General features: G+C 38.6%; 1 protein-coding gene across 1 annotated transcript; it reads left to right on the top strand.

The window, feature by feature from the left end:
* Window positions 1-1,319: 1,319 nt before the first annotated feature.
* LOC139712151 (carboxypeptidase B-like) lies at window positions 1,320-27,268 on the top strand. The gene is made up of 10 exons (XM_071623988.1): window positions 1,320-1,374; window positions 2,410-2,495; window positions 3,291-3,512; window positions 4,712-4,813; window positions 5,774-5,878; window positions 9,086-9,196; window positions 12,031-12,121; window positions 21,230-21,438; window positions 23,625-23,709; window positions 26,790-27,268. The coding sequence occupies exons 1-10, from the start codon at window positions 1,320-1,322 to the stop codon at window positions 26,978-26,980; spliced, it is 1,257 nt and encodes a 418-aa protein (XP_071480089.1). The 3' UTR covers window positions 26,981-27,268.
* Window positions 27,269-27,877: the final 609 nt, after the last annotated feature.

The raw sequence follows: 27,877 nt of genomic DNA, 5'->3' as shown, positions 1-27,877 counted from the left end.
GATTCCAGTGTTAAAGGATAAGTTCATCCAATGCAATGTGAATGAGTGATTGAGTTAATGCAGCAATATTAGTAGAACAGTGAAAGTTTGAGTAAAATCGGACAATCCGTTCAAAATTTTGAATAAAAAAAAATAAACCTGCCATCGCTGGATCATAAGACTACAGTATATGTGATGCACGTATGCAAACAACGTTGTAAAAAATATAAGAAAATTCCACAAGATTCCATTTTGTATGAAGAGTACATAATTCCTTCGACTTGTCAGTGACGCATGTTACGGTATATCTATATTTTTTTGCCCCTGCTTTCTTAAATGTTGCTACAAATACCATAATTGGGTGAGCTTGTCCTTTAACGGTTTTAACTCCGAAGAGAATAGAGTGAATTTTATACTGAATATCATAAAATCAGACAAAACAGAACTGCGAAACAAAAAATGAAATCGTACCAAAACAAAAAAGAATGGAATTTGAATAGGGGATGAATACGCGTGATATCACTGAGTCAAAGAACTCTAATTTGGCGTATTATGCACAAAATAGCAATCGCTTAATTTCCTCTTTTTTTGTGATGATTACATTACTTACTACAGGGCGTTGAACCATTCATATCAAATATTAGTACTGAAATAATTCGGCAATGATAAAATAATATGAATATTAATTCATCAGTCATCGAGTATGAAATGTCTCAGGTGATAATGTCGTTGCCTCGTGTAATTTCCTTAAGTTTTGTGTGTGATTGTGATCGATTTCACTGTCTGATCAGAACACTATGCGAATTTTCATTTTTCCAAAGTTCTTATATACCTTCCGTCCTGTTTGAAAGGATTTTTTTATTGCAATTTTATTGCAATCAATTAAAATCAATCTGAACGTCCAACAGAATTTTCTTCTACTCCTTTATAGGGAGAGCATAATGCTGACTTCAACATGTGATGACAGTATTGTGTACCAACATACTTTTTTACTCGAACCCCCTCGAATGTAAGGCCTATAGGCAGCATACCTAAACATGGCGAAAAGGAGTCATCCTCTGTGGCTCGTTTCATTGTTGCTAGTATACTAATAGATGGTCAACGCATTTGGCGTCACCAATGGTCACTAATTACATCCCATTCCTCATTGGGCAAGACCTCTAAAAGACCGCAAAAATTGACAAATCTCTTTATGATCATTCACTAAAATTTTTATACATGACTGTGTAATGATCTCCGAGGTCTTTAATGCCTGCTAATTGATCTATCGATGAATTTCGTCGTCTCCATTGTCTACAAAATGAAACAAGTCTCAAAGTATAGTCTTTAGGCAGTTTTTCATGAAAATCTTCTTTCTGTGGTCTTTAGGGAGTCTTTCAGCGAACTCTCAAGGAGTGCACAAGGTTCTTAGTGTGTCTTTCATCAAATTATCTGTAGACAGTCTCTCAAGAATTGCACATTTTTGGATACGATCAATAAAAGATCATTGAGGGATATCATCGAAATAAAAACATAAATGAATGAATGAATGAATGAATGAATGAATGAATAAATAAATAAATGAAAGATTAGTTTCCTAGGGATCTTGATTGATCTCTCGATTATCTGTGGAAGTATGTCGAGGATTTTTTTTTCATTAATCTATCAATAGTCTTATAGGTCTCTCTGTAAAGGTTCGGTAATCTTCAATGTCCCACAAAGATCTCTGATTGAATAATTGATTAATGGAAAATCACTTCTTATTCTTTTCATGATCTGTAAAGTTTTTTTTCTTTCTTTTAAGACATTTTACATATAGAAGCTATTTCCAAATGATCTTGGAGACTGCTGAGAGATCTTACAAATTTTTGGTCTCTCAGTGGTCTCTCAAGGGTTTCCCTTGTGTGGAATGGAGACCTGATGTAGTACATCCTATATTTGTTGCTGCTATGTGGATTTCTGGTCATATAGACGTCCGACACCGTGTCCTCCTCTTTGGGAAAAAAAATCCTTCTCACGTGCTTGCTTGTGAGAAGACTTTCCTCTCCCATACAAAATGGATGACTCCAAGGCATCCTTAGCCCTCCTACTAAATGACTAAAATATTTCACTTGATCTTTGTTATCAAGTCTGTTTGTTGGAGCAAAAGGATCTGAACTTTCAGCAGATCTTGTCTTAGAACAGTCTGAAGACTGTTTGTTGAGCTGATTACGGTTGTAATAATGTGCAATATGGCACTCCGATTGCTGCGTGTCCGGTCTCTGCCCCAAATAATGTAAGATAACCCTAAACACAACAACACCCCTTACTCCCTGTATATACATCAGCTACACCTATACCCTATATACCCTAACCATATCCCTTACAACCCTATAGTATGACAAGACCTCTCCCGCCACAAAAAAAACCCACTAACATGTTGGCTATCTATTGTTTTCCCGATGTATCGGAACAGATACAAAACTCTTTCCATCCATCCCCGTGACGAATCCCAGCTGAAATTCCTTTCTTCCCTGGAATCCGAACTAGAAGGAAAGGTGAGCTCTCATGAACGGACATTTTCTTGTGTTCATCCTCCAACCACAGTAACAAAATGCATACATGTGAACTCCAGAATGAATCATACAAAACTAGAACTGGCCTGGCTGTATCCCATTCTAATCCTCTGTATACATGTTATCATTTCAAACTCGCCAACTTGAACTGTTTGTATGCTAATGTCATGCTGTCACTTGAATTCAGGAGTGGATCCAGGAATTCTGTAAAGGGGGGGGGGGGCAGCTAATATTTCCGGTGCCACTTCCGGATTTCAGTTCATTTTTTTCCTTTTTTATTTCTTTTGTTTTTAATGATAAATAAAGGGGACGTGCGCCCCCTGCTCTCCCCCCCCCCCCCCCGGATCCGCCACTGCTTGAATTTCATAATGTTCTTTGAATTCCACAAAAGATTACTCGACAATATTGCAAACATGAAAATAGATTAGATGAGCTTGTTGATTGATAGGCCTGGACGAGGCCGAGGGCCATTCACGAAGTGGTCTGCGATCATTGTTGTACACTGCAGCAGTTACGGTTACTCTGGCAACAGCCAATAAGGAGGTTTAAAGCGAAATCAATCCTGGCAACTTAAGTTGTTGTGGTATACTCTCTAACTGCAATCACTGCAATTTCAAACAACTCCTAAATGCTGGAGTTGGTCCCTGTTCATGCAGAGTACTATCTCACTTGAGATTAATGCTGTATCTGTGTAACGTTTACATTTCCAAATCAAACAGAAAGAACAAATTAAGAAATCATAATAACATGCTTTGATTACGGCTATTTTATATGCAGGTCAACTTCTGGACGTACCCCTCCACCACCACTCAGCGCTCCACTGACATCATGGTTCCACCGCAATTCTTGGACGAGTTTAAGGGACTTCTGGAGTCTGTCGGACTCGAGTTCTCTATCATGATCAATGACGTCCAAGCCTTAATCGACGAGACCACGCCTTCTCGATCAATCGACGCGGCTGCCGACTTCGATTACAGCGTATACCACACGTACGATGAGGTAAGTCTTTGGTTGTTCGAATTTTGTTTGGGGATGAAATCAAACGATTTCGTGGCTTGTTTTCGATGTTATTATTTACAATTTGAAATGAAGGTCAGCAAGTGATCCCGATTGTAAACATAATCTTTAAGATAAAAACCAGTGATACAGAGATATTGCTCATAACAAACGAATATATAGCATACACTCGATCGAGTGGTTAGCAAGGAAAAATAAATCTCAGAACGTGAGTTATTCTGGACTGAAAGACTGACTTTCTATCACACTGCAAAATGATCTCATATAATTCGATTCAACAGTCAAGTATTTCTTTACACTTTAGTTTTTCAGTATTTTTCAGCTCAGATTTTGATAGAAATTTAAGGCAATATCTGTTTTATGAATAAACGAACAAAGATTTCATAAATGATGACTTGCACTTCTGCTTCAAGATGTAGTAAGATCAGGCTCTGTCTTTCATTATTCATGGCAGTCATTCTCTGCAGTCTTATGAACATTCAAACCATCAGCTTGTAGGGGAGACCGGGTCTAGTTGTTACAATTTTCACATTTTTAGGTCTGTACAAAAAACGAATAGAGGAATCGGCTTCATTTTTGCTGTGAGGATACCTTATTTCTCCCTTTAATTAAAAACAGTACAAACTTTGGAAGTCCAGATAATATAAACAAGATATTGCGTAATCAATAAACACAAAATTTTGTAACAACTTTCCCCGATGTTGGGGTAAGTTGTTACAGCACATGGGGTACTTTGTTACACCGTAGAAAGTCAACTCAAATCGGGTAATGCAGATCTGACGTGTTAGGTAATTCTTAATATTAACCTGTCTGGGTGTGCATGTTAGCCTATGCTGGGGTGTATGAGTGTGTTGGGTGTGTGTGTGTGTGTTTGTGTGTGTGGTTGTGGTTGGCAATTGATCATCGTCAACCTTTAGGGCAAAATAAATTATGTTTTATGCCTGGAAGAACAAGGATTTCATAGATTACTGGCACTTCTGCACTATGCATGGTAAGATCAGCCTCTGTCTTTGATATTTGGTGGCAGTGACTCTCTGTGTTAAAATGCCATTTTCTTTTTCGTTGTGGGGTATAAGCCTTATGAGGAGCCAAATACACAAGAGTGAGCTGAGAGGCGAACGATGAAAAAAGCGCTATTATCATTATTATTAAGAAGCATGTTTTCTCCTTCATACCAACAGATCCAGCAGTGGACGGCTGATATTGCAACTCAGTACAGCTCGCTTGTTGAACGATTTCAAATAGCCGAATCTTCAGAGGGACGACAAATCAATGCCCTCAGAGTGAGTCTATAATACAGACTACGTTCATTACCTATATTATACTAATCATTCAGGGGTTAATAATTGTTTCAAAAACGAGACTCTGACTCATGCGTAACTCCAAAAATCATGCGCACATGCGATTTTACAGTGTTTACTCACAACTTAACATTTAGTTTCACTCTCTTTATTCCTACGTAGGCCTCATAAGTCAGGCGTAATTTTGCGCATGATTCATGATTGAGCAAGTTCGTTTGTCCTTTTGCAACGGTGAAAATTAGATTGCTTTCATAAACTCGTATATTGTAAATGTATGTATTTCATAGTTGTGACCTTTCCTCCGAATGATAAAAAGAATGGAATGAATAAATGAATAGCATAGTCATTTATGGTTTTGTGACGCGCTAGAATTCTTGGTTGGCGTCCCAAGCTTTCTCTGAATTGTTGGGGTTACAATATACGACATTAAGTGCCAAATTAATTTCTAGTACATGCCAAAAGAAAAAAAAAATGTTGTAGATGAAAAGTGTCCTGAGGACAAAGTCAGTGGATTTAGTGCATAAACATAGCGATACGGGAGGAGGTGTAAGGGAAAGAAAAGGAGGAGACTCTAGAGAAAATAAAATTATGAACGCAAATTATAAACATTTTCGTCATTTTGTTATATAATAACCAAAAAAAAAAAAAAAACTCTTCATGAACATGAATTTAGGACTTATGTCCCCGCGTTTCGGTGTCTAAGAAGTGAAAAGTTCATGCCAACTCAAATTAAATACAAGACATTCAGAATATTCCATTATTCCAGTAGTTATCCTTTCTTTGTGATGCAAGTTACTGTCAAAATTGAATCTGATATTCCAAGAACAATCAAGTCTCTCTGAAAAGAGGATGAAAAATAAGGGCGGGGGAGCTTCAGATCATACAGATCCGTATTTATATTCTTTATCCACTTACAATACGTATACCACTCCTCATCAATAGATTCGCACTGGTGGCTTCGGAACGAGGAAGGCCGTGTACTGGCAGGGCGGTCTCCACGCCCGTGAATGGATCACACCAGCCACTGTCATGTACATCACCAATAAGGTAAGTACAGATTTCCTGTATCCTATATGGGAGCTATCTATGTCGTGCTGCTGTGGCAGATGAACCATCGTGAATGGGTCCAGCAACGGAAGATTCCGAGTTCAATACCTGCCCAGTTGAATGTTGAACAAGGTGTCAAACTTTCAATGTCCTTCAGTCACGATCATTAGCAACCGATATTATAATATGATTTTTGTTATCATCAAAATATCATCTTGATAATCATCACCATATACTCTTAAAATTGGGTCAAAACTTTTAATCAACACTGGACAACATACTGTCCACACAACTATTGGTTAAAATCTGCCCAACTGATGTTGGGTAATGAGTGTGCTATGTGGTTGGGCAAATTAAATTGCCCATCAGCTGTTGACCAAACAGACTTTACCCAATTTTGCAACTTCCCAACCGTTGGTTATATTTTGAGTTTTTCCCAACCAATTGTACTCAGTTAGATAATGCCCAACTTCCATTTGTCCAACTGTTTAGTGATTTGAATTTTGGTTAATCAAAGAAATTTCTGTTGAATCAAAGAAATTTCTGTTGAATTATTTGATGTATGGGTGTTTACCAGAACATGTGTATGTCAAGACAGTGTTCATATCTTACCTATATCATAATCCTACAGCTAGTCGTAAAGCCTTTACCCCCAAGTATATCTAGGCTTAGCCTACATCCTAGATCTAGTTAGTACCAGGGATATTCCATTCACATACGTATATAGGGCCATTTAGTTGTAATGCTTTAAGACATGGTTACCATGTAGATTACACTTTTATTATAAAAATATAAAAATATCTCATCAAAGGTACAAGTTGAAATTGTGAATATCACAGCAATAATATTCAATAAATGTCTAGTACACTTCAGACATTTCGGAGTTTATTGAAATCACTATAAAGAAACATTGAATTCAACAATGTTTGATCTTTTTCACGAAGAGAATTTGAATAGCTTATGAATATTCATGAGCAAAAAAACAAAAACAAAACAGTAGAAACCAACAGAAAACAACTGGTATCAACTGGTATCAAAATTTCAATGTTTTAGTTGCTGGGTTTTAATCTGGAATGAAGTGGTAAGCAAGTCCAGTCAGGTATATAGGTTTCAAATTGTATCATCTAACTATTTGTACACAAATCGACACACACACGCACGTACACACACAAACACACACACACACACACACACACACACACACACACACACAAACACAAAAAACACAAACTAGCAATATTGTAGGGGTATCCTGTAGTTTGCTCCCACAGACAGATTTTTTTTTAACCCCTCCGGTGTTGACGGAATAAAGGGAAGCGTAAGATATCTATGTCAAAATACGTCCACAATGTAGCTCTTCCTTATGATATATATATATATATATATATATATAGAGAGAGAGAGACAGAGAGACAGAGAGACAGAGAGAGAGAGAGAGAGAATACCGCGTGTGTGTGTGTGTGTGTGTGTGTGTGTGTTAGTGTGTTGTCCCCCCGTCCCACTCCTAAAACGGAGAACACCCTGTAGTAATTCTTACAAAATTCCTACAAAATCGTAAGGTTCGGCCATCCTTCCATAGTACTTACGTAGGCCTATACCACAAACACACACACCGTCACATACCTTCACACATAAAAGCGTACAAGCACAGATATTTTAATTTGTCCATGAAAATTTACCAACTTAGAAAGAAACGTAACAAAATTACCCAAGTACTGGTAAGAAATACCCAGGCTTAATGTGCAAAATAGTGTTGGTAAATTATATAAGGCGAATTTCTACCCAAGTATCAGTTGGCCAACAAAAATTACCCAACACGCAAAGGGAATGCGTCACTTTATACACAACAGCGGTGCAAAAAGTACCCAACTGTCCATTACCAATTCTGTTGGTAAATATTCGTCCTATATTTAAGTGAAAATAATTGCCCAATGTTGGTTTAATCACCTAAAAGTTCAATCGGGCAATAATTGCCCAGAATTATATATATTTTTTTTAAAACCAAAAATTACCCAACTAAATTTACCCAATATTTTAAGAGTGTATAGTAGCGGTAATCGCCATCAGCAGCAATATTGTCAAAGTGCATGGTAATTGGAATAGCTAAAGTTGTAAAACTAGTATTGGTAGTTGTAGCTGTAGCTGCAGGCAATCAACTGTTGCAAATTCAAATAGTAGAGGTATAACAGTCTTTCTGGAAATACTTATTGATGTCCACACTACAGAAGACGGCTACTGAAATCAGTGCTTCGATCATCATCACGTTCGCTTTGTTTGCAAGGAGTTTCAGATTGCTTCGATATATACTGCATGAGATCGTCGTGAATTCTGATGGTGATGATGATGATGATAATTATCATTTATATATTTATTTGACATTTCAGCACAAAATACAAGCAGAAAATCACATTACATGACACAAAGTTTGTGTCATTGTTTTCCAAAACCACATACACTGTTATACACATGCACATAGACTCGATAACCATTATATACCCAAGTCATTTAGTTGGCTCTTTCCAGACCCGGCCTGCCCACCCTGGTGCACCCTTACCACTCCAGTGTATGTTCTGATTTAGAAAAATGCACTGTGATATTTGTGATTGAAAGCCGAATAAATGAAGGGTTTGTTTGCAAAAACCGATAAGTCCATTTTTGAAGATTTTGAAGTACGATCTCTGTCATAAAGTACAAAATAATACCTTTTAAATGATATATTGGTCACTACATATAAAGGTATATTTTTGAAGTTATGGTCAAAAGAAGCAAAAATTTTCTTATTATTCTCTTTATATTACTTGACCTTTAATCGCAAATATCTCCATTTGGCAAATATGGACTTATCGGTTTTTGCAAACAAACTCTTCAAATAATGATAGTAATAATGATGATGATGATGATAATAATAATAATAATAATAATAATAATAATAACAATAATGATGATAATACAAAGACGATGGTATTTTATGCTCTCGTAAATGACGAATTTTCCCCTCTCTTGGATATACAAAATGTAGAAGCAGCGAAAACAAAACCAACGATTGAAATGCAGTTGACTACCACTAATTCGATTCTTTTATGTGCACAAGCCTTCAGAGTATAACCGATAACGGAACAAACACCGTCACACTGCGGCAAACAAGGGTATAAGGGCCTAGTTTCTACATGACAACTGACAAAGTGTGATAACTTTTCATTTTTGCAGCTCCTCGAAAATTACGGAACTGACTCTGATGCGACGGAGATCTTGGATACCTTCGACTTCGTTATCGTCCCCTTGGCCAACCCCGATGGATACGTTTACACCATGACCGACGTGAGTTCACGAAATGATTTTAACTGACCATCGTCTCCGACTAGAACTACAGCTCATACTGTCGCTTTACTATAAATCTGATATTATTTTTTACCAACGGTTGTGTAAGTATATCTTACAGTTGCATACAGTGACAATTTCAATTTCAGTTTCAGTTTCATAGGAGTAAATAAGCTTTGTGTTCGCTTACCCCCCCCCCCAAAAAAAAAGAAAAACACACACATACACACAAACACATATAACCGAATGAGCTTTTGCCCTTTTTTTATTGAACTTCAACGATCCGGTGCACACCTTTTGCGGAATATGATAAAAAATCCATCCAAAGTAATACGATACGTTTGTATTTTTTTTAAGATGCCCACACAAAACAACAACCATAAACTAAATTCTTTGATTACTTCGTGACTTTCTAATTCTCGGATTTACTGATTGAATTATATGAAAGTGTCCATCCCATCAGTCTTGTTTTTTTAATGATATTGAGATTTGAAATTATTCTTTCTAGTGAACAATTTGGGTCGAATATATTCAAAATCTTAAATAAAAAAGAAGTAAGATAAGGCGATGATTTTCTATCCACAGGTTGCAAAAACCCAAACCACTCAAAATTCACTCAGTTGCATGATTTTTCTGTACTGCTGATCAAGTTATATGAAGTCTATATTCGAGTCTAAGAATGACCCCCCCCCCCCCATACCACCACAATAGAATATGGGGGAAGGAATATCTTTAAAGCTGAAATCAATCTTGTCAAAGAGGGATTGTAGGTAAAATGAAATTTCAATCTGTTTCAATTTTTCGAAAAATAATCTCTTATATCCTCTAGTATTCGTTTTCCATTATATAAGAAGTTATATCATTTTTATTTTTTTTTTGGGGGGGGCAAATTAATGAAGGTTAAGTGTGAAATGTTCCGATTCTACAGTATGTTCCCATTTTCTAATATAATTTTGGAATTGTAGATGTAACATGGCCAGCCCAGAGTAGAGACAAATCCTCTCATATCACTTTGCTATAAAATTGTTGATGACCCCATATATACTGATCCGCACCGGCCAGTTATTTTCACCTCAAAACGCCCCTACGCCATAAAAGGGTGTTTCAGTGGAACATCTTAGCCTATAATCTATTCCTAATTGATGATTGGCTTACCGATTTTATGAATTAATCCGAAAAATAAAAGTTGTGTTTCTTGCACCGGTCTCTCGGCTGCCTTCCCAAAACACAGCGCCAGCTACTATATAGCTCGATGCCGTGTCCGGACGCACAGAGCACTTGAATTCAACGGCGCTATGTTCTATGGAAGGCAGCTGCATCCAAGACTTGTTCAAGAAAAACACTTTCAGGGTGATGGGGGTTAATTCACAAAATTGGTAACCCAAACATTCTTAAGGAATACATCGGTCAATGTTCCAATAGAGCTTGCCTCTTTTAGGGCGTTTTTAGCTGAAAATTTTACAAGCGAGCGCAGATCAATAGTATTGCATAACAAAGTGATGGTTACGAGATGAACAATCACTGTGTCTCTACTCTGGGCTGATCCCAGACCATGTTACATCTACAATTCCAACGTTATAGATAAGAAGCCCAACGAGAAGAGACGGATACAATCGGTCTATACATACTTTTTTTTTGTTTACATGTGCTCCTCTGAAACTGGTACATTCTTGAAGAGTCAGCCTCATTAGGCTCAGCTGTATACGTAGTTGAACATGAATCGGCACCAGGGCGTACCGCGGAACTGCTGTGTAGCAGAACCTGGCTCGGCGGTGGAAAGAGTACGTTGTGGATAGAACGTGCAATTATTGGTGCTTTGATGAACCTAAATAGACAATGGAAACCCATATTCCTCTTTATTGCCACAGATTCATCAGTACATTCACCTTTAAACTCCAAGCATATTATACCAAAGGGTTTGTTGTAAAGTTAAATTCAGACCCGCTCTGGCATTTATAAATCAGAACGTATTAATTTTCAAAAAAAAAAATGATCTTTCCATTAATATCTTTCATGTGCAATTTGGCATTGATAGCTACCTCGGTCGATGCATACAAGCTGTGCCATCTCCTAGTTATGACATCTGCATGTCATTATCATAAATTACATGGAAACTTGTTTGGCAAGGAAGCGCTCTCAAACTGCTATGCATGTTTGTCATGACATAATTATCTCATCATAACTGCATAGTGGGAGACAAATGTTTTATACCAGATATGCCAGAGGGTAAGAGATTATCTTTCGAAAAATTGAAACGGTTTGAAATTTCATTTGTACTTACAATATCTCTTTAAAGTGGACACTGCTTGCGGGGTCGGTGGTGGTTGTGCTCCCCGTACACCCATTCTCTCTCCCTCCTAGTTACGGCCTGAACATTAATCTATACATACTGTGGTCTTAAAAAAACAACAACCCAAAGGCTAAAATGGACCTAAACTCAAAATGGGCTTTAACTCAAACTCAAACCTTAAAAATTCAAAGCTTTGAAACTCTAAACTCTAAACCTTAAACTCTAAAATAGAAAATAAAAAACCTAAGATCTAAGATCTAAAGTCTTAAATCTAATAATCTAAACTCTAAACTCGAATCTCAAAATTCTAACCTTAAACTTTAACTTTAACTTAAACCCAATTCCATATTTAAAACTCAAACTCAAACTCAAACTCAAATCCAAATCCAAACCCAAACCTAAACTCAAACTCAAACAAAATTCAGTCTGAAACACAAGATGTCACTGATGTTTATCGGTATGAGCTGTTCTGTTATCCGCACTTTGTTTATAGAGTGTTTCCTCAGTGGTGTCGTTACGCTCTCTCACTCTGTCTCTTCTGCAGGACCGTATGTGGAGGAAGACTCGCTCAGTCAACTCCGGCAGTGCCTGCCGTGGTGTCGACCCCAACAGGAACTACCCCTACCAGTGGGGAGGTATGTCTGCAAAAAATGTCTTCATATGCAAATTCATTCATACTCCTCTTTTTCTCCCTCTCTTTCTCTCCTTTTTTTATTCTCTTTCTCTTTCCATTCTGTCATCTAGGCCCATCTATCTATCTATCTATCTATCTATCTATCTATTGATAATCAACATTGTTGAGGGTGATTGGACAACAATCACTCCCGAGGCTACCTGGATGTAGCTATCTTTCCGAAGCGCAGCTGAGGAAAGATAGCGTACACATTCAGATTGCCGAGGAAGTGAAAGTTTGTCTCATTGCCAGAAACCAAAAGTTGACTATTTGCTTTATGTTCCACATCTATATTCCCATTTCATTCCACATCTGAAACCATTTTAACTTACGGTAACAAGAACGGGGGGGGGGGGGGAGTTGGCGAACATTACAGCTATTTAGACTAAATATTGAAAACAAAATAAAACTGCAGATCGAACGTTAATTATGTCTAGCTAGAGACGGGGAGTCGCCCAGGTAGGTATAGAAATCCGGCTCAGGCTACGTTTTGTTACCAATCATGTTGTTGCTAAAAACGCTGAACATTCTGAAACACGGCGAAGCAAAACTCCAATAAGGCAACAAGACTGCGTATATCGCACGCCATCTGCCTAGTAATTCCGAAAAACTATGTTTATCGGCGATAAACAATGTTTTTTGATCGATAAACTAAGTTTTTCGCCCAAAGAAACATATAGTCTATCGAGCGATCAATATAAATATATATATATATATATATATATATATCGCACGCCATCTGCCTACTAATTCCGAAAAACTATGTTTATCACTCGATAAACATAGTTTTTCGCGATAAAATATGTTATTCGGGCGAAAAACATTGTTGATCAGCGATAAACATAGTTTATCGCGAAAAACTATGTTTATTGAGTGATAAATATAGTTTTTCGGAAAAACTATGTTTATCGCTCGAAAAACTTTGTTTATCGGCCGATAAACATTGTTTTTCTGAAAAACTATGTTTATCGAGTGATAAACAGAGTTTTTTTTTTCTGGAAAAAAAACAACATTGTTTATTGTCGATAAACAGTGTTTATCGATAAACATATTTTTTCGGAATTCTTGGGCAATTGGCGTGCCATACATTATACAAATAATGATTGCTATGAGGGGCACAGTTAAAATCATGGGCTCAAGGTGATGTGAAAACCGTAACCATGCCCGAAGCTAAGCTGAGGGCATGGTTATGGCTTCCACATCACCGAGGGCCTACATAATTTTAACTGTGCCCCGAATATCAAGCAGTCATTATTTGTTTTATATACCGAAAATATATATTTTAGTCTCTTTTACAGTACTCGTAATCAATGCTGATCGACAGCACGGCGGTCGTATCGGTACGTACATGAGTGATCATCTATATGTGTACAGCGGTATGTACGGGTTTCGATCCCGACTGTCTCCGTCTTCAAACCAGTCCGCTAGTCTCTTTTACAGCACGCTGATCGAATGCACGGCGGTCGTATCATTGGTGCGTATATATGAGCGATCTATGTGTACGGGGTCGCGACTGTCTCCAAACCTATTTACTAACTGTGCCCGGGCCCCGGCGCGCCCCGGTCACAGTAACTCAAAAATAGGGCACAGCTATTTTCATGACTCCCCCTTTTAACCAATCAGATGAGAGGATTCTAGAAATGAGGTATATAAAGATCTATATTCCACATACTAAGAATCTTGCTACAGGATTGGTCAAGGGCTGATCACGTGATAAAGCGTAGTTTTTCCCATCACATCACCATATTAATAGTGTAACGATTTTTTTTTCTCAGTGGGTAAAAAAAAATCGTTACACTATTAATATGGTGATAGTTATTTTTGCTTCGCTGATCTCTTCAGTCCACACACCAGTAGCGAGTGATTACTTTTAGTTTTGAGTACGTGCGAAATAAGAGTGTGTTACACTGTGGACTATCTTTTGACCTAGGTCAGGTGATAGTCCGAGCGTCAGTGAGACGGTGCCGCATTGCGCGGTAATTACAATCAAATTTGTTGTAATTGTCAGCTACATCTTAAAGTGAAAACAAAGTTCTGGTAAGGGTTTGAGAACCCAGAGCGGGTTGATAGATAGAGTTGCGACACCGGAAGTTCGCGCTGATTGGTCAATCCCTCAAAATAGTTCCCCCTGGTCGTTGATGTCGATAAGACCTTAAAAAAACCGCATACCCTATTATGACGCAAACAATGCACTTATTGTTATTTTGCTCCGTGGCTCTCACAAAGTAGAGTTAGGCGCTCGGCGCATTGGTTTTGCGCGAGAGTGCAAAATAATTTCCCCTGGTCGTCAGAACAACAATAAAGACCCACAGCCCGGGATTTTGAATTACAACAACAATTGTAAAGGAGTGGGACTACATGATATTTCCGTCCTTATATTTTGACGTTCGCCCATCAACATCATCCAGGAGCGTTAAAACAACTCTGAAAATACTTCATCCTTTCCGGTTGTTTGCATCCGTTTCCTTGACTTCGACAGGCAAGTACTCCTTCCTCTACTTAATTAAGTTTACATGATTGCCGTAAAAACAGGACATTTTGCTCAACAAGTCACACTCCCGTCGCAAGCAATTGGTATCTCACATTGCCGCTGGGTCTGTATGGTACTGCACGCCTATGTGAAAACCAAAGATAGTAGAGATAAGAAGATACGAAGGCGCGCTATAAAAATGGATACAAAATGGCTACCCTACATGACGATACAAAAGAGAGCTAAGTACAATATCAGTACACCTAGAAACATCGTTCATTTCCAAAGGCAGGGGTATTTTTATTATCTTAAAAAGAATCAAAAATTATAGTCGTAGCTTTTTGTCGATTCAGGGGATTATTTTGAAGAACGAGATTTTAAAGTAATAAGGATTATTTCGTGGAGGTAAAAATTTGGCAACAGCATGATCTCAAAATAACTACATGTATCTCAAAATAACTACATGTATATTGTTATAGAATAGTATATCATTCACTCATTATTTATCTAGCGATCCACGTCCGACAAGCTTTGCTCTTTAGTGGATCACTATTTTCCATGATCGAATTTATTTTCCGCTCGCCCACGTAGTATTTGTACAGTGTTCCTCTTTATTATTGTACATATATGTTGTTCTATAATTTGTCTCGTATATTACATGAATCTTTTGCAAGCGTTTGAACAATATCATTTAATGACATGTATACATTGTACTATGTTTTTGATTTTCGTTGATTGGAAATAAAACTATGATTGATTGATTGATCGATCTAAACCTAGAGTTCAGGGTACACTCCCTAAAGACGCTTGATAAACAACAACAACTTCAAAGACAGCGCGTCTCAGGCAAAGACGCACATCACCTGAGACGCGCTATCTTTGAAGTTAGGTACTGTGGTCTCAGGTGATGTGCGTAATACGCTTGAGGACCGCGCGCTGTCCATTTGTTTTGTACAGGATTAGCGCGCACTTTCGTGTCTTATTAGTTAAGCGTCTTTGGTGAAAACCCTGTACAAATAATTCGTCGTCATCGACGACCAGGGGGAACTATTTTAACGTGACCTTTGTACCCCAGTGTCGCAACTCTATCTATCAACCCGCTCTGTGAGAACCCGTCTGGCGCCATTTCATATTTGCTTGCAATACATCGAAAGAGTCTACAAAGAAACTTACCTGGCTGACGCGGTTTGCCGGAATGATGAGTCGTTTTGGAGTGTTTTGATAAAAATAATAAAAGTCGGAAGACCGACTTTTATTCCAGAAGGCTCAAGACTACCTCGGTCTCAGGGAAAACTCGACCCTATTTCAGACAATTTACACGCAGTTCGTGATCGCCATATATATTCTACTGTATAATACCAAACGAGGCCTCACTGAACAGACAGGAAAGTGCGTGCTAATCCTGTACAAAAAAGAATGGACAGCACGCGGTCCTCAAGCCTATACGCACATCACCTCAGTTGCTGAGACGCGCGGTCTTTGAAGTTTTTGTTGCTGTTTATCAAGCGTCTTTGATTGTTTTCAGAGGTGCTTGATAGGCGCACACTAATTTTGCATGCGCGCCATCAAAGAGGTTTTTGATGCGCGCGTTGTAACAACTCGGACCATTACTGCGAGTAGCCAGAAAGCGAAGCGCTACAATGTAGTTTATACAGGCCGCTCCCATAGTACAACACTGTACAATCCAGAGGGACAACAAAAATACAACTCAGCCCGCCGTCAAAGCGAGGCCAAGTTATCCCCGAGTTCGAGTTTAGCCTGACCCCGTCCGGGTAAGTTCTGAGACTGAACCTTTTTGGTTAATATTTCGCATTTTCGTCGTTACCCATCGGATATCTTGTTATTACAGCGTTATTCCGCACATTTCCTAGGCATACGTTCCCATTAGGGAGCGAAATTTGACAACTTTTGCAGGCGTACCAGAACTATGTTTTGGCTTTAAGTTGACTTAATCCAATTTCAGTCTCTTTATTCATTTGTCTGTATATCACTATTAATGTATTGAGAAGATTCTGTTAGTGCACCAGGTATTTTTGCCTTTCATTTTTGTTTCTCTTTATTTTGGTCCTACGTTGCATCCGTGCTCCTCATCTTTACACTCTGTTCAGAATTTGGGACCTACGCTTAACAAGCTCGCTTTTAAGTAGGTTCCGTCATATTTCTTTAGCGTTATACATAGAACCAAACGTACGATGATTGACCACTATATGTTTTATATTCTTACATTAATTTACTGTACATCCAAGCCGGATATTATGATTCACTATGTTTTTATTATATTTGATGTACATTCCTTCATTGAGAAGTATGAAAATAAATTGAAATTGAAATTGAAAAAAATTTAAGCATAAACTTAAACTATATTTTCTGAATTCATATCTATAGCTATTCTTCAATCCTCGACATTCTCTGTTCATACTTCACATTACTGACATTATCGATTATGTAACAATACGTCATGTGCCTCGCTCGTGATTTCTGTATTATCTCCTGAACTTTCTTTGTACACATTTGGTATCTCTGCTATTGTAGGCCCTACACTGCATCTGACTTGTACCTCGCTCGGGTGATCACGCAACTCTCAAGAAGTCTTGTGCCGCGGACATTGTTTTCTTTGCTTTTTCTTGTTCTTTTTACTTTTCGGCGTCTACATTTCTCCAATTCACAAATTGTCATTCCTTTAATTACATATACCAAGTAAGAAATAATCTCACATCCACATCTGGGAATCTACATCCTATAAGCAATGCTTCTATGTAGATTCCTCATATTTCACAATGCATGTTTTATTGTCTTATAAGCTGTTCTTGACAATTCATCCATGCTTTTGTATTGTGATGTTTATGTTTTATGTTTTTGTTGAAATGTGGAATATGGAACGATAAAAAACAAAACAACAACCTCGTATGTTACTGTGCGTGTACGTATATGGCACGCCATTTGCCCAATAATTCATAAAAACTATGTATATCGCCGATAAACACTGTTTATCGGCGATAAACAATGTTTTTCGATCGATAAACTAAGTTTTTCGCCCGATAAACATAGTTTTTCCAGAAAAACTCTGTTTATCACTCGATAAACAGTTTTTCGGAAAAAGACTGTTTATCGGCCGATAAACAATGTTTTTCGCCCGACAAACATAGTTTTTCGCGAAAAAATATGTTTATCGATTGATAAACAGAGTTTTTCTAGAAAAACTATGTCTATCGGGCGAAAAACTTAGTTTATCGAGCGAAAAACATTGTTTATCGCCGATAAACAGGGTTTATCGATAAACAGTCTTTATCGATAAACATTGTTTATCGATAAACACAGTTTTTCGGAATTATTGGGCAAATAGCGTGCCATATATTTGTCTATGCATTCACTTATCCGTCTGTGGCTGTCTATCTATCTATTTTCCTGTCTATCCCTCACAGTGGCGTATCTAGGGAAAACGGCGCCCGGGGCAAGCGCGAAAATTGCGCCCCTAATTTCTGAAAAAGTGTTCAACCCCAAGCCTATCCCGGTAGGGACTTTGAAAAAGTCTACATGATATGCTTTTTCAAGCACTTAAAAGGGGTCTTTTGAGGGTGATTTAAATGTAATAAATTTAGATAAATTTTGGCGAGCGAGCGCAGCGAGCGAGCCGAAAATTTTTGTATATTTCCGCGTCATCATCACGTTTTGTTCTTATCTTTTTTTGTGTGATAAATTTTGGCGAGCGAGCGCAGCGAGCGAGCCGAAAATTTTTGTATTTCAGCTTACAAAACATGGAATTCTTGTCGTTTTTGCTTATTAAATCTTACAATTCTAATCAAGAAAATGAATGGTGACGGCCTTATAGATAACGATTTATACCAACAAACTGAGGACTTGAAAAAAATACTCCAAATTAGTACGCGCGTGTGAGCTGAAATTTGTATATTTCCGCGCCATCATCACGTTTTGTTCTTATCTTTTTTGTGTGATAAATTTTGGCGAGCGAGCGCAGCGAGCGAGCCGAAAATTTTTGTATTTCAGCTTACAAAACATGGAATTCTTGTCGTTTTTTGCTTATTAAATCTTACAATTCTAATCAAGAAAATTAATGGTGACGGCCTTATAGATAACGATTTATACCAACAAACTGAGGACTTGAAAAAAATACTCCAAATTAGTACGCCCGTGTGAGCTGAAATTTGTATATTTCCGCGCCATCATCACGTTTTGTTCTTATCTCTTCTTTTTTTGGAGAAATTTTAGCGAGCGAACGCAGCGAGCGAGCCGAAAATTTCTGTATTTCAGCTTACAAAACATGGAATTGTTGTCATTTTTTGCTTATTAAATCTTACAATTCTAATAAAGATATAGTGACGGCCTTATAGATGAGGGTGATTTAAATGTAATAAATTTAGATAGATTTTGGCGAGCGAGCGCAGCGAGCGAGCCGAAAATTTTTGTATATTTCCGCGTCATCATCACGTTTTGTTCTTAGTTTTTTTTTGTGATAAATTTTGGCGAGCGAGCGCAGCGAGCGAGCCGAAAATTTTTGTATTTCAGCTTACAAAACATGGAATTCTTGTCATTTTTTGCTTATTAAATCTTACAATTCTAATCAAGAAAATTAATGGTGACGGCCTTATAGATAACGATTTATACCAACAAACTGAGGACTTGAAAAAAACAAAAACTCTAAATTAGTACGCGCGAGTGAGCCGAAATTTGTATATTTCCGCGTTTTGTTCTTATCTTGTTTGATTTGGTTTTTTGCGCCCCCCCCCCGTATGTTCGACACCTTTGGCGCCCTCGTTTGATCCAATAGGCGATCGCTTCAGAACGAAAGAAATAAAATTGCAGCCGCTGCTCCGTGTAACATTTTGCCTTCTAACGATGGCATGTGTGAACACAATATACATTGTCATTTTGTCCGCGTCATCATCACGTTTTGTTCTTATCTTCTTTTTTCTCTTTATATGAATTTTGGCGAGCGAGCGCAACGAGCGAGCCAAAATTTCAGCTTACAAAACATGGAATTCCTGTGTGAACATAATAAACATTGTCATTTTTTGTTTTCATCTTGTTTGATTTGGTTTTCTCCCCCCCCCCCCCCCCCCCCCAACCCCGTTCTCCCTCCTTTCCGGTCCGGGCGAGTTTTTTTTTTTTTTTTTCTTCTTCTTCTTCTTCTTTTTTTCCCTCCTTCTTTTCTTTTTCTTCTTCGTTTTTTTTCTTTTTTTCCTTTTTTTTTCGTTTTCGGCGCCCCCAAAATGTGGCGCCCGGGGCACGTGCCCCCCTTGCCCCCCCCCCCCCCCTAGATACGCCACTGATCCCTCACGTTTGTTCATATTCTTTCCCGTGTGGATTGTGCTGTTATTTCTTCCTCGGTATCATGACCGGGTCTACGCAGAACAGTTTGGTGGCTCTCACAACAACACATTTTTCATAAATAGGAACTCGATTTGTGAATGCGGGCGTATATGGCAAGCCAAATGTTCAATAAATCGAAAAACTCGGCTTGCCATTATACGTATGTATAAGTTGCATGTATAACGTGTGTGTTTTCTTAAATCACCAGCATTGAAGCCCATGAAAATTCTTTTCATTCCAAAGTTGTTACTGGCTTATCGTGACTGAAGTTAAATGACGACTACAATTAAGCGATCTTCAACTTTTCCGATGACACAATCGAATTTTCCCAAGTAGATAACGATCGTAATTATCAGGGCTTTGTTATAATCGCGACTTTGAAAGAGAAATGTTGTACAATACAATAACCTAACCCTGATTTTCTACGGATTTCTTAGAATACGTTATGTAGCCCACATCAGAATATTATTCGATTGAAGGCTCATATTCAAAATTCAGAGCTAATTCAATTCTTTTGCATATACCAAATTCGAGTGATCACACATTGTTTGTTTGTTCATTTTCCATCTGAGAAGATGGCTGGATAGCCCATATTCAGGTACACTAAGCTGGTCTTCCATGGGGTCCAGTTGGCTGTGAGGCGGGACCATTTCACCGGGTTTAACGCGCTGCTCTTTGCGATGAATGAATGAAGCGGGATTTTTTTACATGCATGAGTTGTGACTCTTTCTCACAGGACCTCCATTTTATGTCCTATCCGAGGGACAGAGTGTTTTGCCTCTTGCTAGATGGGGCGGTATGATTACACACAACATTGCTCAGTGAGACTCGGGTATCGAACCCGGGTCGCATGGGTTGAAGGTAGACGCGCTACCGACTGAGCCAGCTCACCGCACTTGTGTGATCGCACACGGAGCAATTTCAGTTATCGAGACGAAGTTTGTTTCTTTGTTTTTGTTTCTGTTTTTGTTTTGTTTTGGCTTTTGGGGGGTATCTTTTAAAGAGTATTCGAAGGAACAAACTTGTATGAGCATTCATATTAACAAATATTGGAATACATGTTGCGGATGCCATTCATGATCGTCTGACGATGGTTTTGCGTACGAACCTATGACACGATACGCAACGCAACATACACACTCCGACTTACACAAATTCACACGTATTCACCCCTTTAAAAACAAGAACAACAACCAAACACACGCACACATTATATACACACACCAACACCCTCACAAACTTAGCAAAAATTTTATGCGCTTAATATTACAGGCCAAGGCGCCAGCACTAGTAAGTGCGCCAGCACGTATCGTGGGCCTAATCAAGCCTCCGAGCCCGAGGTCGCCGAAACTACTCAGTGGCTACTCGATTCCAACCAGGAGTACGTCAGCTTCATCGACTTCCACAGCTATTCGCAGCTCTGGTTGGCCCCATGGTCGTACTCAGCATCAGCCATTCTCCCACAGGAGAAGGACGATCACGTGAGTGATGGCAGTTGGGGTGATGGGGAGGGATGGGCAGGGTCGGGGTTGGCGGGGTCGGGGTATAAAGCATTAAGATGGACGATGAATAACTTTACCGTTCATCATTTTCATCTTAATTGTTTAAGATGATGGGAATGGAAAACAAGGCTAGCATAAATTTTGGCATACACGATGGTAATTGTAGTGATGAGGATAGCAGTCAATACATTTTGTATTGGAAAACGAAAACAAGTTTACTTCAGAAAATCGACGGCAGACAAACTGCTGTCATTAATATTTATATTTCATATTGTGTGTATGATATCGTGATCAGTGTTATGAGTATAAGTGTGATCGTCAAGCAAGTTTACTTTTTTTATTCCCATCATTATCGTTTCATTATCCTCGTATTCCCCATCGAGGCCATCTGGGGCCAACACACTTCGTAGTTTAATGAACTGTTCATGATCCAAGACCTAACCTAAATATTATACCAATGTTAATAAGAATGTGAAATGATTCAGCTTATACACGCTCTTTGACGAGGCAACTTCTAGATAATTGTCTGGACATAGCACCAAAATTTGATGAGACGGTAAATCAAACGATCAGGTTAACCTATTCCTGTTTGACAAGCGGCTATATGTGTATTATTTCCTTTTGTTCAAGAATGTCTTTGTCCATTAGTGTCGCTGATACCTTAATTCCCCTGACTTCATAATTGAAAAGTCCTATTACCCTGTCAATAAGCAATTTCAACGCGCAATGCCGATAATTCCCCGACCAAATAACTTAACCTGACAATTCGGCCATCCCTGCCCTATATCTCCACTGACGTTTTCATGTCCTTACTTTGATTATCTTATCAACTACTATTCTGCCATCATTCACCTATATACCTGCAGTCATTTCCTTCCTTTTTACATCAACAATTCTGCAATCATGTTCCCATATGCCCCTTGTCTTTACACAATATTATACTGACGATCTCCCTAATCACCAGTCAACAATCGCCAAATTATTCAAATTCATGAAATTCTTCCGTCGAGATGTTTTCATTGCAACTGATTGACAATTATTGCCCTACATCCAAGTAATTTACGCAGTACCCGCTGCCTTATAAGGATTGGAACCAACACTTGCTGTCGGGCGAAAGCTCGGTGGTCTAGAGAAGATGACGCCTGTCCAATGATCAGGAGGTCGTAGGTTCGAATCCTGCTCGAGTATGTACGCCAATGATATTTTTTTTTTTATCATGGCTACTACTAAAACAATTATCAATTCAGTGCTTATTTACGTCGATGTATAGGCAATAATTGTCAATCAGCTGCAATCGCCAAATTATTCATTTTCTAACAATCCTCCAACAATCATCCTATATACTTAATATATATATATGTATATATATATATATATGTATATATAACTATATATATATAACTATGTATATATAACTATATATATATAACTATGTATATATAACTATATATATATAAATATATATATATATATATATATTTGTAATCTATTTCCATACCAATCAATGTTATCCTTCCACCAGTCCAAATAAAAATTAGTCTGATAAAAAAGTAAAATTTTACGAGTTCAATGGTAAAGATTTGACTGAAATCGAATGAAAAAGTTTTGATAATTTCTCCAAAACAGCTTTTGTACAGTGGGTATGAATATGCAAATGAGTGAAATAACCATGTCAACTTTGCATTGATCGTGTAAAAAAAAATGAAAAAAATATAATGTTTCTGTCATAGAAGTGTGAATCATGACGTTATTCCTGGTTGAAATACACTGTATCTTCAGAACAGTGATCAGTTAGATATAAGTTTATGAGGATTTGACCATCGGGTATAATTGAGTTTGAATGAAACACAGGAAATTTCAAAATTTATGTGCAAACTATATGATAAGTTGTGAAGGAATGACATGCTCACTTTGCCATTTACATGTTCATATTGTCTGTTCAAGAACTGTTTCCCCCAAAATAGCAAAACTTCAAAATGTCATAATCCTTATTTTTCATCTGATTTCGATCAAATTCGTACCGTTGAACTCGTAGTATTTTACTCTTTCTTATTAGACTAACTCATATTTGGACTGGATTTCCCCTTTAACAACCTCGTACCTACTAACTTATGAGCTGCAACACCCAACGTACTTTATTTCCTACCACTGTTTCTCCCTTGAAGGACGCAGCTTCCGCTAAAGCCGTGAACGCCTTGCAGAGTGTCTACGGGACCACGTACACGTATGGACCATCAGCCAGGACTCTGTGTAAGTGTATAAGCTCCTGACAGCGTCAAAAAGAAAACGGAACGGAATGATTTTTAGTGCCTTTGGGAATTCAACCAAACAAAACTCTGATTATGATAGTATTTCCAATTAGAATCTTACAATGCATATGATATTTTAAGCAGAGTATCCAACGTGGTCATCACAAACAGGCAGCTGTTAACTTGAAGAACCGGCCTGTACCATAGGAAGTTTTCGCAACACGACGGGAAAACCGAGAATACGCGGAAGCAATCAGCTGTCAGACAGTCCCCGTACTCGGACTCCCGTCCCCATATCTAAAGGCCCGGTCACACTGCCCAAAAGTCGCGTAAACGCATGAATCACGTGAGAAATTCGACCCTTACGCGTACATGCACGATTTGCACATGAGTTTGTCTGACGTGGAACCTTCGTAATTATTGTCCGCCGATGTTCGCCGGATCGGCGCTTTACACGATTCCAGGTTTTGAGCAGCTCAAAACTCGGCTTCGCGTAAAAGTTTACGCAGTATTGCGCTGTTTTACGTAATTTTTGCGTAGTTTGCGTATATAGTTCTTACGAGAACAATGCGCGAAATATGCGTGGAATATCAGTGATCATTCACGAAAATTTTGCCGCTATCGCGTTCATGCGCGAATCATGAGCGATTCATACGCAGTTCATAAATGATAATGCGCAGATTATGCGTGGTTTTCCGTGGACTTCAGTCGTCGCGCGCAAGCACGAATTCGCCCCATTTTGGGCCTTTGCGTGCCTATGCGCTGAAAGTGCTTGGTTTGTTAGTGATTTTTGCGTGGTCTTTCCGTTCGTTCTTGCGCAGTTCATCGGTGATTTTCATCGCGTAAATCAGCGAAAATTCTCGACGGACAAGCACGCACAATCAAATTTCTTGCGTGATTCCTGCGCTTACGCGACTTTTGGGCAGTATGAGCGGGCCGTATTGCCCCTGTCACACTTTGCCGGATAAGGCAAACGCATGGGAACCGAAGGTCGATTTTTAGCATCCGTTGATATCCGTTAAAATGCGTTACAATCATGTCCTCTTTATCCTTTGGATGGCCATTTGTCTTCCGGTGATGTTCGTCAGAGCGGCCAGAAAACTTTGTGTATGCACAAAGTTTTTCCTCACCAAAACGCGATCCGACCCTTGTCCCATAGTTGGACGTTTTCTCCTTTATCATTTCTGTACTTTGTCGTTTTCCTCGCGTTTCGATCCGCTAGGCCTCCTGTAAAGTCCGTTGCTGCAAAATGCCAACATGGCCCTCCAAAAGCATATTGCATATGTTTCAAAGTCGGAAAGACTATTATCTTCGGGGGGGGGGGGGGGGACTTCTCACTCCTCTGTGACAGGACAACGAGTCTTTCGGAAAAGCAAGATTTTCAGTCAGTTTACTATCATGGCTGTTGTAAGATTGTTGTAAATACTGAGGAAATGCAGAAATCTGAACAACATTTATGAAAGCATGCATAATTGATCCACTAGTTGTAGGTTTTACCAGCAAAAAGGGCAGCCTCAATCAGATTCGCTATCATGGGGCAATGAAGTGTATTTGATATGGCTGGGCATCGACTGAGATAAACTGTTGGATATTCACAGGTTAAAAGTTATGAGTTGAAAATGAGACAATGAGTAGAAGCCATCAAAATCAAAACCCATGACGTTAAGGTTCGAATAGCATTAGAAAATCTAAATGAGTCATATTCATTAGTGTCATGTGACTGTGATGCATTTAATTTGATGTATCACATACAGAAATTGTTTGAGAGAAAATAGAGACTGATTCACACCTTGAGTCGATGTCGAAATTTTAAAAATGTATTGCTGACATATTCTGAATGCAGTCAAAATAGTGTTTTATGACTTCAGGATCTTCAAATACAATGGATGAGTTCAATGAAGATTAATTATGTGCCTTCACTTGAGAAAATCAACGTTCTTCCGGCTGTTAATCATTATGCAGAACATCTGAAAAAAAAATAATCAGAAACAAAAATAGAGAAGGTTAGATATGTAAAGTAACATTGGGCATGAATGAAAGTGATTTTGAGTAAAGTCAGAAACTTTTGGGTAAATCTGCATGTCAGTGATATTTAGGACCAAAATGAAGAAAGTGGTGTCAAAGGTCTAGCAACAAGTAGCCAACATATTGAGAAAGAGACTAAGTCTTTGCCTTTGATCCCTTGGCTTATTGATGGGAGATGATATGAGATGTGAAGTGAAGTGTACAAGTAGTAGAAACAGAACATGCAGAACTGGTCAAGTTGTGGACGCTCCAAGATGATGTAATAAATGTATAGCTCGATAGCCGTCACGCCAATGGATCTCTGACGTTCGATGTACGTCTCATGCGTCACCTATTTGTTCCCCGTGCGTTTTGTCCTGTGGGCGTTTTGTCCTGCGGCCCCTATCCCGTGCACGTACGCTCCTCTAAAAAGGAAACGTTGCACTTTGTCCACCGGATTGACGATTTGAATAACGGATGAGCAAAATATCGCTCGTTTTTGTACGGTGGGCCTATCCGGCAAAGTGTAACAGGGCAGTTTCGCTTTCCGGTACAGGACGGATGCGTGGGGACAAGATCGCTGATTGGCTGGCTGGCTGGCTGGCTCACTCCTGCCCAGCATACGGACCGAACACTATTTTTGCCGAGTAACGTAATCGTTTTCCCCTGGACGGGACGTTTCTCGGATGTGATCATGCTTAGAAGTAAATTTTGCATACGGCACGCTCAAATCTCGGCCGCGTCGTGGCTTGCGAAAACTCCCTAATATGAGGCATTCAATCCTATGCCCATCAGACCTGTTGTACACGGTGTATGAGAATTTTAGAATCTCCTAGGGACTGAGTTAAGTGTCCGTGTTTAACATAGTGTTCCGGATTATCTTTGCATGTTCATTGTCTTATAGCGACAATCCTTGAGTCCCGATCTCAGCTTATATATGAAAAAAGAAAGAAAGTCACAGTGTTTTTATTTTAAACAAATTCTTGCTTCGAAACTCACAACACGCACAAAATACGACCACTCTCCATAGATTTGCTATACCCTTACTCATTCTCTGCCGCGGTTTTCCTCCCACAGATGCGGCGTCGGGTTGCAGCGTAGACTGGGGCTTTCAAGGTCTGGGTGCCAAGTACTCGTACGTGGTGGAGCTGAGGGACAAAGGCCAGTACGGCTTCCTCCTCCCCGAGAATCAAATCCTCCCGACCGGAGTGGAGACTTACGAAGCTGTCAAGGCTCTCTGCCAACACATGGTGGAGGAATACAATTGAAGCCTGGACTATTGGGACTATAATGACAACTCCAAAGTTACACATCAACCTACATGTTAATAATGATGATCTAACAACGTTGTGCAATGATAAGCATAGATTATTATAAAGACGCCTTCATTACCTCACAGATCATTATTAAGGTATTTTAATTTGTCTTTTAAAGAAAATGAATCCGAGCATCTTATCTTTGGGTGTTACTTTAAAAAAATGACAAAGGGCAAAAGGAAAAGTACATGAGTAGTTACGGTGTAGATCATTCCTGCGGTGACGCTTATACATAATGTAGAGGGGAAAAAAGAATTAGAGAAAAATAGCACAACCCCCCCCCCCCAAAAAAAAAAAAAAAAAAACCAACAACAACCATAACAACACTGAGATAGACACTTACAAAAGTTCAAACGCGTTAAGATATTCCTCTTATCTTGCGACATTGGTTATCAAGATCTGAATTCTCCATCTTTTAGTGTAAACACAAATGCTTCCTTATAAAAGTCACAAAATAATTCAATATTCTTTGCAAAGTTCGTCTTAAACTTTAGTGTTAGATGACTGTCTTGGAACCCATACCATTCTACCAGATAATGTATACAAATATATACCAAAATGCTTATCAACGTTAATGGTGGTGATTAATGACAATGATAATGATTAGTGATTGCATTGTATTGAAGCACACGTTAAATTAAAGTCTTGGTGATTTCGTCTAAACAATTTCTTTTTTCACGTTGTTTAAATTCTGCATTTTAGGGCTCGGTGAATGTGTTCAATGTGATGTAGTCGCCTGTCACAACACTTGGAATGTTGTTCTTGATGATGATGATGATGATGAGGAAGATGAATATATTGCTTCTACTGTTACTACACTAAGACAACCCGTTATATCGATTTAGATAC

This window comes from Diadema antillarum, unplaced genomic scaffold (genome assembly GCF_040938485.1).
Source record: "Diadema antillarum isolate AM-2024a unplaced genomic scaffold, OU_Dant_1.0 scf00000040, whole genome shotgun sequence".
NCBI classification, from domain to species: Eukaryota; Metazoa; Echinodermata; class Echinoidea; order Diadematoida; family Diadematidae; genus Diadema; species Diadema antillarum.
This window is presented reverse-complemented; position numbering and strand designations above follow the sequence as displayed.

What these genes read in the sequence shown, in the direction of transcription:
- LOC139712151 (XM_071623988.1), top strand. Translation starts at nt 1,320, where the DNA reads ATGAAAATCTTCTTTCTGTGGTCTTTAGGGAGTCTTTCAGCGAACTCT. An exon ending in AATCCGAACTAGAAGGAAAG is followed by an intron (nt 2,496 to 3,290) that starts GTGAGCTCTCAT and finishes TTTTATATGCAG; the next exon opens with GTCAACTTCTGGACGTACCC. An exon ending in TATACCACACGTACGATGAG is followed by an intron (nt 3,513 to 4,711) that starts GTAAGTCTTTGG and finishes TCATACCAACAG; the next exon opens with ATCCAGCAGTGGACGGCTGA.